The 14,770-nt window shown below is 45.2% G+C and overlaps 1 protein-coding gene across 1 annotated transcript; it reads right to left on the bottom strand.

Moving 5' to 3' along the window:
- Positions 1-3,168: 3,168 nt before the first annotated feature.
- On the bottom strand, positions 3,169-10,076 carry sh2d4ba (SH2 domain containing 4Ba). The gene is made up of 8 exons (XM_067236937.1): positions 9,869-10,076; positions 9,419-9,578; positions 9,059-9,206; positions 5,812-5,950; positions 5,189-5,516; positions 4,660-4,787; positions 3,886-4,106; positions 3,169-3,261 (listed from the first exon to the last, which is right to left on the bottom strand). The coding sequence occupies exons 1-8, from the start codon at positions 10,074-10,076 to the stop codon at positions 3,169-3,171; spliced, it is 1,425 nt and encodes a 474-aa protein (XP_067093038.1).
- Positions 10,077-14,770: the final 4,694 nt, after the last annotated feature.

Here is a 14,770-nt window from a genome sequence, read left to right as displayed (position 1 = left end):
ATTTCGTACCACACCGTGCTAGTTATCACGCTGCCTTAAGGGAAAGGGGAAAGATTGAATGTTTATATTTGTGGAGATATAGCCTTATAGATAGATATAGCTCAGCCTTTATGATATTTGATTCATGTTTGAAGTAGGGAGGCTGTGTTTGTTTTAGTTATCCAAGCTGTTGAGCTTGGGAGTGGCTGACGGTAATCAAGCTATTGTGTGTGTGTGTGTGTGTACGGGGGGGGGGGGGGGTAGGGACAGGAGGGGGGGGGCAGTATCGCCTCCACGGGGGCAGGTGATTGCCATTTTGTCCCCAGAACCAGGATTTTGTGTTAAAGTGCGATGCACAGAATGTTACCTGACAGGTAAGATGATGTCGTGAATAGAAAATTGTGGATTGAGTTGGTGTGTTCACCAAATCCTTCTTTTTTTTTTTTTACAAACAGCCCTGGCCCTCCCCAAACAGTGCCTTGTCATTGTGTGTAGTTTATTAGCGCTGTGCTGCTCTGTTCTCTGTTAGACGTGGAATGCAACATGATCCGACAAGAAGCTACAGCAGGCTGAAGAAAAAACAGTTTACACTGACTGATAGCACCCCTCAACGTGGCCCCTGGTCGTTTGCCTAACACACACCAGAGACCGTTCAGATCAAAATGGACTCAGTATACCTGTTGAGTGAAATGTACTGCTTACAAGTTACTGCCAGTGCTTCCACATATTGAGCTTGCCTTACTTAGTCCAAAGATTCTACCGTAGGCCAATGTGGTAACTATCTATTTGAAACGTACAGTCAGTTACGATGGGGTTTCCTCATAATCATTTGTTGTATGGTTAAGCACAAAGCAATAAAATAAGAATATTGTCAGTGTTTGGAAACTGTTTTTAGAACCCTGTGAAGGATATTAAGTGTTTAGTTTGACGTGTTTGATTTGTTTGTTCATGGGACACTTTTTGTTTGTGTTGCTGTGGAAGGAATTAAATCATATAGATTTTTTTTTACAAAAGGGACCTCTGAATTTGTAGATATGTTCTGTCTCACTGAAAAACATTTTGTAATTGTACATTTTGTAATTTTCGCATTTTTATGCAATAAAATGTTAAAATGTGTAGTTTGTCTTTTTCATTTGTGAGAATAGTTTTAGATCCCTCTTAGTTTTTGTGCTAAATGGACATGAGTGTAATGGGGAACATGGCCCTAAGATTGGGCAACCACACAGCCCCTTTTACCGTAAATGGTACGACCTACTACTAATGACCTATTGTCTGGTTACGACTTGAAATGTGAGGTTAGTGGTTCCCATCACAAGACTTCCACTGTCTACTAACTTCTCATTTCAAGCCGTGATGACCTGGCACAAAACTATCTCTGGTCACACAATGGACCCTTTGTGGTCATTCTATGAGTAGTTTACTGTAATTCACTTTAAGGCAGAGCCAATTTACTGGACAGGACAGTACATCACATCTCTTAGATTCTGATGGTATCTGTCTCTCCTGCTGACAATCCTTGAAAACATGTTTTATTTATTTTATCTTTAGAATACCAGCACAGCAAGCTACATTTTTGTGCTGGCAGCATTCACACAACTCCCTGGAGACAGCTCTCCACATTCTACAATAGCAACATTTGATCTTCAACAGTCTGAGCTAGCTACAGCTAACTAGACACTTGACTAATACTGGACAGGACGTGTTGTGGTCAGTGGAGTGCAGTTGTCTGCCAGGAAAAGGAGTGGTCAGATAAGAAGGCTGCTCATCCTGGACTGAGATCAGCCATTTCCGTCTCAAGCACACTAGACTCAACATGTTTGCCTTTATCGGACATCCATTATGTCTTTTTTCAACAAGCCTATTTCAGTGTGGGAAGAGTGAGATACACACATTTATCTGTTATGCTCTGCAGTCCATCTCTTGTAATAGTGTTACACGCCAGTCGAGGCATTTACGCTATCCCGGTGGTGTGGAAAATGTAGAAACCTAACCCTGATGGTCACAAGACAATGTCCTGGGGTGGTGGGGAGGGTGCCTGGATGTGCACGTCTATCAGCTCCTAAGAACTGGCATGTCTCTGACAGGATGCTAGAGGGTTCAGGGAGTAGAAATAGTGTAGTTTACTATTGGTTGTTCTCCCTGTTTGAGGGATGATACCCGCTGTAGGAAAGGGGAATCTCCGGTTACTTGCTCCGGAGCAGAGAGGCTATCACTTGCATGGAAAAATCTGTCAGTGGGACAACCAATACACTGGCCAGCCATGTGCAGTGAAGGTGGAACCCACGGCCTAGTTCTAGTCTTCAACTCTTGCTCTTTCTACTCAATAAATAACCCACTTCCTCCTGCCTGAGGGAAGTGTGTGTTCATACAACATAGTTTGCACATCGGGGACGTAACACTCAATTTCAGAACAAAGTGGTGTCGGATTGACAACACAAGCGACTTCCCAACATATTTGATGACATCATAACAAGCCCAAAGTCACCTCCCTGACTCCACTTTGAAGATTCAATAGACGGCCCAGAAGCAGAACATCTTAAGGCAACTGTGTGTGTGTGTGTGTGTGTCATCCTAATGTGTTCTGCATCTCCGATATGGAAGTTGCACAGTTCGAGGGGGAGGTTGACTTGAGGCACAGAGTGAGTAAGCCTATCTGAATTCTCAACTTAGCTGTAAAGTGACAACGTGGGTGTTTGACTGAGCCGAAACCACAACACTGCCGCTCCCCCCCCACCCCCCAAAAAATGCTTCAGTGCTGTCTTTGTTCGCCTCAGGTTCTTACATCCTCTGTCATGTTCATACGTCTCCACATCACCGTTGGCCTTGCATCCATGCAAAGCCCCTGGCAGACTCGGTGGATGAGATGAACATTGTAATGCATCTTCAGTCTTAGCTCAGAGCTGGTTTAAGCTCCCAAATAACTGGCAGCAAGTCCTTTGTTTACTTGAGACTCGACCCTGCCGTTGGCATGTGGAGGCCTTGCAGTTGGACACTGGAGAGTTCATCTGAGAGGACAGTCCAGTGATTTGATTTAGGGCTTGTAGAAATGAGCTTCACGGTTGAACAGATTCCTGAGAGCCGAGTTTCAGTTAAGTTTTTGTGTGAGTGGGGTTTTTTCTTTCCAAATAAATCCTGAGAGGTTTTGAACACAGGTTCGGTACAGCATGAGAAGGACCTGAAGGAGGTCCGTCACTGAAATAGTTCCCCGTAGTCTGTGGAAGAAGCTGTTCTTCTGCAAGGTTCCAGTAGAAGCTCCCCTCCTGACGTGGTGATCACCTCTTCCTGCACACACACACACACAAAGATAACATATCTGACATGGTTATGACACACTTAATAGCTTTCATGCCATGATGGATTTTTCCAAGACTGATCTGAATTTTCAAGACGAATCATGTTCAAGTGACCGTGTAGTTTGTGTGTTTGTGTATGTGTACATCCATGTGTGGGAGTACAGAGTGTTAATTCTATCAAGCTGCACCATTCCTACAACATTAGCATACAATGAATGTCACAGATTTCACAGTTCACACTTTCCAATCCTGTCTGCCTGTTTTTACGTCAGGGAAAAATGTTTCCATGGTTACACCATTTTTTTGAAGCGAGTCAGGGTATTAGGTCAGACATGCAGGCTATTTGTTGCCATATTTTCATATAAAAAATAAGTCGATGTAGTTGAGGGGTGTAGGGAACGTGCAATTTCTTAGCTCCAAGTTAAGAGTTTTCAAGTACATTTCTTAGAAGGATGAATATCATGTAATGCAACATCAATGTGGTTTGAGACAAACTGCCATTCCATCCACATACATATTTGAATGTGACTGAAACGGTGTACTGAGGTGTTTGATACTAAATCTCTTCCTTCCTGGCAGCTGAGCAGAGCCCCACCCTGGAGCCCCAGACGACCTTGTGGAAGTCGACGAGGTCGGCCAGTGTGGCGTGGCGGTTCTGGTCCACGCCCAGGAAGCTGTAATAGTCGGCGGAGGCGTCAATGAGGAAGTGCTTGAAGCCGTGGGGCGTGCGGCAGGAAAGGGTGTAACCCCAGATCATGTCACTGAGGCGAACCAGGAAGGAACCCTCGCTGGCATTCATCAGCAGCGTTTCCGAGTCCTGTCTGGAGATCAGGCCTGGCGACGGAGACAAGGGGGTCAGGTGCCTCGTCTGAAACGGTTCTCAACCAGATTTTCACTGTTAAACAGTGCGAGAAACAAAAAAGGCTGGACTCTTCTCAGTGTCAAGTGGGAGTTTGTGCGTACTTCACTGCCGGCCTCGTACGGCGTGTTGGCGTGGAGAGGCACTGAGAAGCCTCCTCTGCTCTCATGGCTCCATTCATCTGGCCTTGTGTCATTTTACTCAAGCAGGAGCCACACACTGTGACCCATTACGGAGGCACAAAGCTTAGGGCCTCTCGCCTGTAATTAGTGTAGGTGGCCCATGAATTATTGAGGAGATCCATCCCTCTGGCTACTAACAACTCTGTGTGTGGTGCAAGTGAAAGAGATCTACCAAGAGGCTGAATTGATGCCTACACTAAAACAGCACACTCATACGACACAAAAGGACATTATCCTCTTTCTCGTTTGAAAGACTGGTGATTTTTTTCACACTGGAAACTTATTAAGGGACATTACACTGGCCCTGTGGATATGGTTAAGTCATTCGTTCAAACGCAGTACTCACCATGAAACCAGGGGGCGATAGTGGTGCTGTTGCGCTCGTAGCCAGCCTGTTTGGGCCCCTGCTCCTCTTTGAACCACAGAAGAACACACTCCTTTGAGCTTGGCCTTGGTCCCCTCACCCACGCAGGACTATAGAGACGAGGAGAACAGCACAGGAGCAAAGAAAGACGAAGAAATAAGCATGTGAGGAAAAAGAACTCCTGCGAATCGCAAATCACTAAGAACAGGTATTAAAGACCCTGACAGCAAAACGTCAAGCTAGTCTTTAAACCCAACCAAAGCAGAGATCCCCTGACCCAAAACACTTATTGAAGAGCAGACAGCATTTGTCAAGTGAATAATGTTTGACACTCCTTTCATGTGTCATTACATTCTGCATTCATTTCCACCTTGTCTCACCAGCCCTATTGTTTAAGACTATAAACTCAATATGAATAGCATACTTACAGTAAAAGCCTACACTAGCTGCAGCTCTGTAGCATACTAAACAACCATGTTGTACTGCAGTCCCTAGTGTCTCAGAGATGTACCTGTCCAGAGGCTGGGGGATGATGTGGCTATGTCGGCGGCTGTGCCTGCGCCGGTAAAACGAAGCGGCTGGGGTCTGTGGACCTGACCGGCTGTGCTCCGAGCAGTGAGCTCCAGCGCCCTGGCGGGCAGGAGACGAGGACTCCAGGTCGCTGCTGTGTCTGCGGCTCATGGTGGGCCCGGGGCCGTGAGCGGGCGGCGTCTGGAACAGGCCACTGAGCCCCGCCACGCGGCCCTTCCCCAGGGCCCGGACGGACTGCCGCTGGGACTCGTCCCTGGCCCGGCGGGCCTTGCTCTGCCTCTCCTCATCCGCCTTCTTGGAGCGACACACTGGGGGAGAGGAGAGGAGAAGGGAGGAGGTATTTGTTTGGGTTTCTGCATCAATTTCTTTCAGTTCTGATACAGTGTATGGCCCATTACACACACATTCTATTTTACCCAAATTCATCTTATGACTCCCCACATTCCTCTAGGAGAGTTTGAATTTTAAACTTTAGAGAAAAACAGTTGCTAGAGAAAATGCTGCCAGAGTTTAGAGGTTAGAGGATAGCAATGTTTATGGATGAGAGGGTAGAGAGAGATGGAGGGGTGGAGAAGGAAACGACTGGGTAAAGAGATGACTCACATTGCTCCTCCCATTCCTTGTTCTCCTTTTCACTTCTTCGCTGCTCCCGCTCCAGGGAGAGATACAACTCCCTCGCTCTCTTCTCCTCTGCTCGCTTTATCTCCTCTTCTCCTCGCTGCCTCTCCTCCTCCTCCCTCCTCTGTGGAAGCAGAAAAGTGTAAAGTGCGTAAACACACACACAGTGAGCGACACACACTCAACTATGCACGCACACACACACACACACACAAACACAGACTACAGAGGTATTCCATTTAAAAAGAACATATTATGGGATGTTAAACGTGGCAGGCCTTGCCTCAGCCTTGCTAATGATCTCATTCTCCACTATCATGCTCTCCCGTACACCAGAGATGAACACTAGTGTTCGGCTCATCATTGGGACTGAAGTGGAAATAATTGAGTGAATAATTCATTCCCGAGGACAAACACATGGCATTGTGGTAATCTGAACCACTAAGGCATCGTAATTCATCACATTAAAAATAATTACCACATCAATATAGAAACAAAAACGACAGTCGGCTGTTGTTGACCGGTGTGCTGTCAGTGAGCAGCGGAGGATATTCTGCTCGCGGGGTTGGACTGAGAGACAGACAGTTGATGCAGTTGTTGACGGGAAGGTAATTGGCAAAGGAAGTGTGTCGAGTATGGAGGCCGGCAGGGGACATGTTCAACAGCCAGAAAAGGACGGGGCTGCTGTTTCAGAGTTAGCGCTAGTCTCGTGTTCACTTATTCTCTAAGAGGTCATCTGCCATTCTGTTCTGGAATGTTTCTCAGCTCAGTCAGAAATATGTTGTATAGCACGCGTGTAGAGTCTGACATTTGGCTGTGAGTGTGTGAGTTAATTATTCTGCAAATAGTTGGGTGTGTAAGTGAGTAAATGGATGGAATTAATACGTGAATGTGAATGAACACATTCGTGTGTGAGTCAGAAAATGGAGTAATGAAAAATAAAAAAGAATCCCTTCAGGGTAGATAGGTACCCTGGTAGAATTTCAACGGTTATCTGAGACATCGCTCTTTTATCATCTCTCTCCTCTTTCTCAGCTTCGGAGAGAGTGAGAGGGAAATGTTTAATGACTCAGCACTTCTCCTCCAAGCCAGCAGAGCGTCGAGGGAGGGAATGATGAACGAGCTGTTTAATATTTGACGAGTTTCTTAAGAAGGTCTCATTCATGTGGGTGCTAAATCACCCGAGTCTGTCAATGTTCTCCAGAGCTGTTACAGAGTTTTGAGCCACAACAGCGTGACAACCTTCTCAACTACATCCCACCTCTCCAGACTCCAAACTCTCTTAATCCCTGTTCTCTTTCTAACACAACTTCCAGCGTCTTTAATCATTTCTCAAATGGACACACACACTTTTACAGATGCATCGGCTACCCATGAGTCCGTATTCACTTCCATTTAAAATCCCGCACAACGATTGCTAATATTTCCGCCATATCACAACCAATCGCAAAACTGTTTGGCTCATCAACTCACCTTATAAATACCCCGCCACTGTCAAAATAGATTATACACATCTGTTCGTTAGTGTTTAAGATTGACATCCCTTTTAACATTTAACGTTCTGTCTAACTCAGGACAACAGCCAATTCAGTGATTCTGATTGTCAGGACATCAAAGGATTCGCCGTGGGTAGGTTAGTGCAGCAGTTAGTTTGGATGTTTTACTTTTCTCATTATTTATTTCAAATTATCCCACGTTGACAGATAAAACCGATGGTACCGTTTAAATGTGAAGCCGCAATTATTTATTCATCGGGAGATATATGGGTCCTGATACTAGCCTATAGAGTTCTGTTGTTTTTGGTGTACATTTTTAGCAAGACATTGAAGAACAAGACAACCATGAACAAATCATGAAACAAGAAACGCACGTTTCTTATCACCAAAAACGAAAGGAAATGCAAACCACCACAACCCTGACTCCACCGATGCACAACCAAGGTCAGTACACCTCTTACAGCACACGCTTCTGTTACACCTTTTACTGCACTGTAACCTATGGGTCTACTGTTCTTCAAACATCACAAAACATATTGTTTGTGCGTGGGTTGAGTTAGGGTGGTGATCATTTGAATAAACTAATGGGGGCTTTTCACAAACCATAACTCATACACTACACCAGCACACACACACTCACACACACACACACACACACACACACACACACACACACACACACACACACACACACACACACACACACACACACACACACACACACACACACACACACACACACACACACACACACACCGAACCAGTGGCTCTGTTCTCTCTCAGGGAGATCCAGTTGCTCTCTAGCCACAGATCCCTCTTATCTGCTTGATTTCCCCCTGCTGGGGAACTTGCCAGATTGACTATCGACCGCCAGAGCCTACACTAATATTTCAACTCACCGCCAAATAAAGCATGCTGGGAGCTATATTGAGAAGATGTTCTGACTCTAACAGGTCGCTCTGTGAGTGGCTGCGAGCTTAAAGACTTAAATATTTAAGAGGACTGCTCTCACAAGCCGGTTTGGCAAATAAATGCCTTGCCCTAGAGGTGGGCTTCGCTTGGATTGTATAGGAAAAGAAATCACGCTCGCTTTTCCCAAAGTGCAACATAAGATCCCCCATCATTCACGTCACAATCAGACCTGGGGGGTCACATTGTAGCTGACTAGCCAAGTGCGTACTATGTACTGTGGCTTTCATGAACTGCTTTGTTGGGTAGATATATATCCGTACCTCTACCCCACACTCTATTTATATTTTAAAATACACTATATTGCCAAAAGTATTCACTCAGCTATCCAAATCATTGAATTCAGATGCACAAAGCAAGGGCCATAAAGACAGGGATGAGTGAGTTTGGTGTGGAAGAACTTGACTGGCCTGCACAGAGTCCTGACCTCAACCCGATAGAACACCTTTGGGATGAATACAGTGGAGACTGCGAGCCAGGCCTTCTCGTCGAACATCTGTCTGATCTCACAAATACACCTCTGGAAGAATGGTCCAAAATCCCCATAAACACACTCCTAAACCTTGTGGAAAGCCTTCCTAGAAGAGTTGAAGCTGTCATAGCGGCAAAGGGTGGGCCGACATCATATTAAATCCTATGGTTTAAGAATGGGATGTCACTCACGTTCATATGCGTGTGAAGGCAGACAAGTGAATACTTTCGGCAGTATAGTGTAGATCTGGGCTTTACCCCATTACCAAGAGGTCACGCGATGGTCACTTCCTGACCTTGAGTTCTTCCTGGATGCGTTCCTCTTCCTGCTTGGCAGCCCTGCGATCCTCCGTCTCCTCCTTCCACTTCCCAGCCACAAACCTGGCCTTCTCCTTCGCCATGGCATCCCGAAACTTCTTCTCGATCTCTGCCTCCTTGGCACGCCTGCGGCATTAGAGAGGAATGGTTAAAGCTGTCTTTTCCCTCCCTCCCCCCCTCCCTCCCCCCCTCCCTCCCTCCCTCCATCCCTCCCTCCCCCCCTCCCTCCATCCATCCATCCCCCCTCCCTCCCTCCCTCCCTCCCTCCCTCCGTCCGTCCGTCCGTCCGTCCGTCCCTCCCTCCCTCCCTCCCTCCGTCCGTCCCTCCCTCCCCTCACCAGTGCTCCTGGGCCTCCTGCTGTGCCTGCCGTCTGGCCCTCTCCTCCATCAGCTCCCTGATGATGTCACTGTACGACTTATCCCCTGGGGCGTCGCCCATCACCCACACCCACACGTCCCCATCACTGCCCACCAGCCACTGGATGCTCCTTTCACCTCCTGAGGGAGCAGGCACAGCCCGGTTAGAAACATCGAGCAGTCTGAAGAGCTGTAGTGAGTCAGCAGCTGGTGGGCTGACCGATTAAGCATGAGATAAAAATCTGGAATCAAAAATCTGTTTTCCTGTCATTATTAGTTGTTTTAAAATGTAATTTACTTTATTTGGCTACAGAACACTGTGGGAACATTTGGAGAATGTTGGCACGGAACGCAGAGAAACTTGGCATTGGGAAAACAGACACCACAATCAACACTCCCAGAAACAGTTGGCTTCACTGTTTATGACTCACCCTTCTTATCTTTGTCCTGTGTCTGATGTTCCAATTTCTGGTTCTGATCTGGGTCCTGGTCCTGGTCCTTTTTTGGGTTCTCCCTCTCATTCCAGCGTCGGACCTGTTCCTGGCGGATCTTGTAGAACAGAATCTGCTTCTGCTCCTCGTTCAGCTCAGCTAACAGGTCTGGCTCAATGTACATGTCCCTCAGAATCTGCTGCATCATCTTGGCTGCACTGGCTCGGGTCTGGTCTGGTCAGAGCTTAGGGAAAAGGTCAGTTACCCCATTGGTCCACGTCTCTCATGGTTGGAGATTTTCGTTCTCAGCTGGACTTTCAGATGACCGATTGGTTGACTAGGATCTTAAGAGTTCCTGTAGACATATTTGTCAGCTCTTCATCCTTTTACAAAGCGTCTTGTTTCCGGTCTCTCCTGTGGAGATGGTCTGTTTCCTTCTCCTTATCCGTCACCTCCTTTCTTTCTCCCTCCTTTCTTTTAACTGTGTCTTTTAACAGTTTTTCTAGTCCATTTCCAGGCTCCGCTCTAAGTAAGATTTCATTCTATTTCTTGAATGTTCTGTTGGGATTGGAGATGCTGTAGATTAATCCAGCCCTGCGCTACTTCTCTGGGCCTTTTAGTCTGTGGAAGATTAGCCGTTCGCACACTCAAGAAACTAACACAGGTCCTTCCTCTTGCAACATGGTATCTGATGCAAACAGTTTGAACCTGATCTCTGGGTAGTGTGTGTGGGTGGGTGGGTGTGTGTGTGTGTGTGAGTGGAGACTATCTCTTTACCTAATGTGTCATGTGATATGTCTCCAACGGGAACAGACAGTGAGTAGGAAACAACGGCTCTTAGGGTTCTGCAGTTTTTTCTTCTTCATTGTCCCTCTCTCACTGTTAAACAGCTTGTGGCAAGGTTTGCCCTTGTGCTTTTGCATAATGTCAATGAGGAACGATATTTGCATGCTAATTGTCCCACTGGTCAGCACTGGAAACAAGGAAATGATTTGAGAGTAGAAGGCTAACATTTATGTAGGTAATGTATTCTGACTTGCCTAATCATAAGAGCACATTTCTGTTGAAGTAGCACAATCAAGGTAAGACATGCTGGGTTTAAAAAATCATCCGAATGTACCCTCTTATTCACATTTATATGTAGTCGTTTGTCGATGCCTATCACTCCCACTGAGATCCAGTTGAATGTAAAACTGCCCTGCACTAGTCACAAAAACAGTCATGTTCCAGACTTTTTTTTTATTGTCAATATGCAATGAACAATCATAGATCGAAAGTAATGCATTTTTTTTTATTAACACATTTTATTTTCATCATAAAACAATTTAGAGGGCTCAAAACTTATTTGACATGAGATTTTTTCCCAAATCCCTCACCTCTCCCTGGAGAAGGTTTGAGTGTTTCAGACACTGCAGCTTTCATTTCATGCTCTGTGGCCATTCTGCTCCAGTTCAGGACTGCTGCTGCGGCGACACGCAAAAATATACTTCTAAAGCCTTGCATTATTAACATCAGATCCATTTACAATTCAACACAATTTGAATACAGTGGGAAGGATAACTGTATAGAGAAATAATGATTTGTTGTGTACATGTATATAGTAAAGGTGAAAAATTCATTTTCTTCATACCTTTTGCACGGAGTGGAAAAGGATGTCTTGAGATGCAACCATAGTGCTTTTTCCACATTCCTGCACGTTAAGTTTTTCATGAGTCTGGTCAAGTCACCTCTCCAAACACTCACACTTTTCCAAGGAAAAAACAAGCTGTGCAACCTCTGAATAGAAGAGAATAGTGTACAGTAGGTTCTATGACTATAGGTTGACTACCAAATCATCTGGTCCAGCCAGCCTACTCCAATTGCCTGTGATTTGAAGGAATCACATTCAAAACTGTTTGTCTATTTTGAGATCTGCTCCTGTGTGTCTCTGTGCTTCCTGGCTCCTGACCTGGAGTATCTTCAGGGTGTTTTATATCATGCTGTCTTTTTGATGAACATGTATACAGTACATTGCACATGCTCAATTTAATGAGCCTGTCGATTCATCGTTAGTATGGCAACACTAACGATGGCAACACCGGGTATATGGCTTTGCCTTTGCCTCCACCGACGGTCACTGCCTCTCTTCTGGCAAACATTCAGATTTTGCAGGTACACTGCAACCTTGGATCGAATTTCAAAATAGATGTCAGTTGATGCAGTCATTATTTGTGTGTACAGCAGGCACTTTGTGAACTGTATCTCCGAGGCAACAGTTTGAACACTTTCCCTCCGTGCCTGCAATTGGTGTTTATCTGGATTATCGACTCAAGAAGACTTTTGCTTAGACCCTTCCATGTTTTGGGGTTTGGGTTGTGTTTCTCAGACATAAGAATTTTGATGAACCTTTAGAAACCCTGAAGGTGTTTCAAGAGTTTACTTACATTATCTGCGGAGTCAAGTATTTATTTAACCCCACAACAGTTACATTTATTTTATTTACAGCCTTCCTTTAGGACAGCATATTTCCCTGCTAGATAACATTAATCTGCCACTTAATTTTTACTCTGTCATTTGTGTAAATCCAAGATTACATGCTAGAAATAGAATTATCTATGTGCTTTGGTATTTATCTCCGACTTTATTGACTGGATGTTATCATGAACTATAAGATGATAACTTTGGATGCAGAATACCTAACTAGTGTTCAGACGTTTTTCTTTTCCATATTTTACATGGGAGACTCATACTATATAAACATCCAAACATGCATGCAGTAAAACAGCCGGACACAAGCAGAAGATGGTGACAGTGTTTGGGGACAAGTCTGAGCGGTCTTACCTTCACAGTCCGACAGGAAGCGAATGCTGCAGGAAACACCCCAGGAGGTCATGGCTCTCAGCTGTGTGTGTGTGTGTGTGTGTGTGTGTGTGTGTGTGCGTGCGTGCGTGTGTGTGTGCGTGCGTGTGTGTGTGTATTTACGGATTTTAGTATTCAGCATGTGGACTAACATAATGTTCTCTGTTGGGGACTAGTCATCCAATGAGACAGATTTTTCTCTCCTTTCTCCCTCTCTTTTATCTCTCTCCTTCAAACAAACAACAATTCATCTGTTCCGTGTCAAATCACAAGCCTTTTTGGTTCACTGATTTAGAGCCAAGAATAGCTTAGCGCGATTTGTAAGGATGTATGGAAGGGATAAACCTGAAAAATATTTTGCTTTAAAACTTTCTTATGCTATTGTAAGATTTATGTAATAATCATAACACTAAACAGGTCTTCCACTTACCCATCCATCTCTCACCTTATTTCCACAGCAAAGGCCACTCATACACTGATAAAAAAAAAAAAAAAAGTATCAATATTAATCTCTACAGTTTAATCCAGTACTCAAAGGGTTTGTGTTTTACAATACATTGAACAAGAAAGAAAAGCAAATCTCTTTTAACATGCAGCTTAGACAGTGTTGTTGACTAAATGCAAATATGACTCTCACTGGAGAGGCAATTACCCTAACAAACGCCTCACATCAAGCTAATTCATGTTTGCATTCCGCTCATTTTGCTATAATTATAGGTTAGTTGTATAGCCACAATGTATTCATCCTTTCCAGAGTCTTCTCTTCACTCAATATCTGGTAAAATGCTGTCAAATCGACAACATTGTGTACACGCACTTCAGTACACCTCTGACACATTCTGTAAGTGGAGGGACACTTCCATATTTTGCTGTCTAATTAAAATACAGTGTCAACTAACAGGCAATGCAAATATGAAACATTCAAGCATCGAATAAGGCATCGAGGACTGTTTTTAATCATTTGTTTTCATGACATGAGCCGTGTCCGTGTGAGAGAGATGGTACCATGTCTAATCTATCTCTCAAAGCCCCTGGCCCTAGACCCTTTCTCCATCCAGCAGGGATGGATGAGGTATTATTGGTCTGGTGGGCCGCCACGGTCCACATCAAGCCCAGTTCTTAACACAAAGAACTGCGAGCCAAGCCCCTCGTTTGCAGGGATAGATCTCAAGCGGCGCTCCCATCTCTCCCTTTCATCTGTCCTCCTGAAGCCCATGGCACAGGGACCATTAGGCGGGTGTGATTTATGGCAGAGCAGGGGCCTATGAGTGTGGAGTCCTCTCCCCTAGTGGCAGACATCTGGCGGTTCATTCCACAGTAGGGTCATGAATCAAATCCATTGTTCTACCTGCCAGTGTGTGTGTGTGTGGCTGAAAAGCCGCCTTTGTGCATTTGCACAAACACACACTTACAGATGCTTGTTGTGACCGTAAAGCTGTGCTTTCGCTCCTTGTCTCAAAAGAACACATCCTTAGGGTGAACATCGGATTTAGACAACACCCCATACAGCCGTATATTGTGTGTCTCCTAGTTTCAGAGTCTGGGGTGGTATTGTTAATTTTCTACGCAGCACTGCAGTATTGGTAAGCCATGAGCCCTGAGTCTGCCGTAGTGAGGGTGTCCCCACAATAGGGGGCATTGTTGAGCCGGCTGCAGAGAAGCCAGTCATCAGCCAAGTTTTTCACTTGACTGGGACCAATCAGGACCAAGGCTGAGACGGAGCGCTCCTTGGCTCCCGTGGTTGGTCACAGTCTGGTGCCAGGGTTTGAGTAATGATATCTGTCTCTCATCCTTCTCATCCTCCTCTTGATTTTTCTCTCTGCTTCTGACTGCCTTGAAATGCGTCTCTCTATCTCTCTCTCCTTCTTTGTCTGACTCTTTCACTTCTGCTTTTCTCTCACCCTGAACTGTTTCTGTGCCTCTGCCGATATCTGTAGGTAGTTTTTTTTATGCCTGTTGATTGTGAGATTGCACATTCCTCAGTTGTTGTAGAATTAAATCAAGGAAATGGTTGGGATGTGACAGAGTTAAATAGAGGTAAAGGGAGTTCTGTCAAGAGACTCA

The sequence above is a fragment of the Osmerus mordax genome, chromosome 5 (genome assembly GCF_038355195.1).
Source record: "Osmerus mordax isolate fOsmMor3 chromosome 5, fOsmMor3.pri, whole genome shotgun sequence".
Classification (NCBI taxonomy): domain Eukaryota; kingdom Metazoa; phylum Chordata; class Actinopteri; order Osmeriformes; family Osmeridae; genus Osmerus; species Osmerus mordax.
The sequence above is the reverse complement of the archived record's forward strand: the minus strand, read 5'-3'. Positions and strand labels throughout refer to the sequence as shown.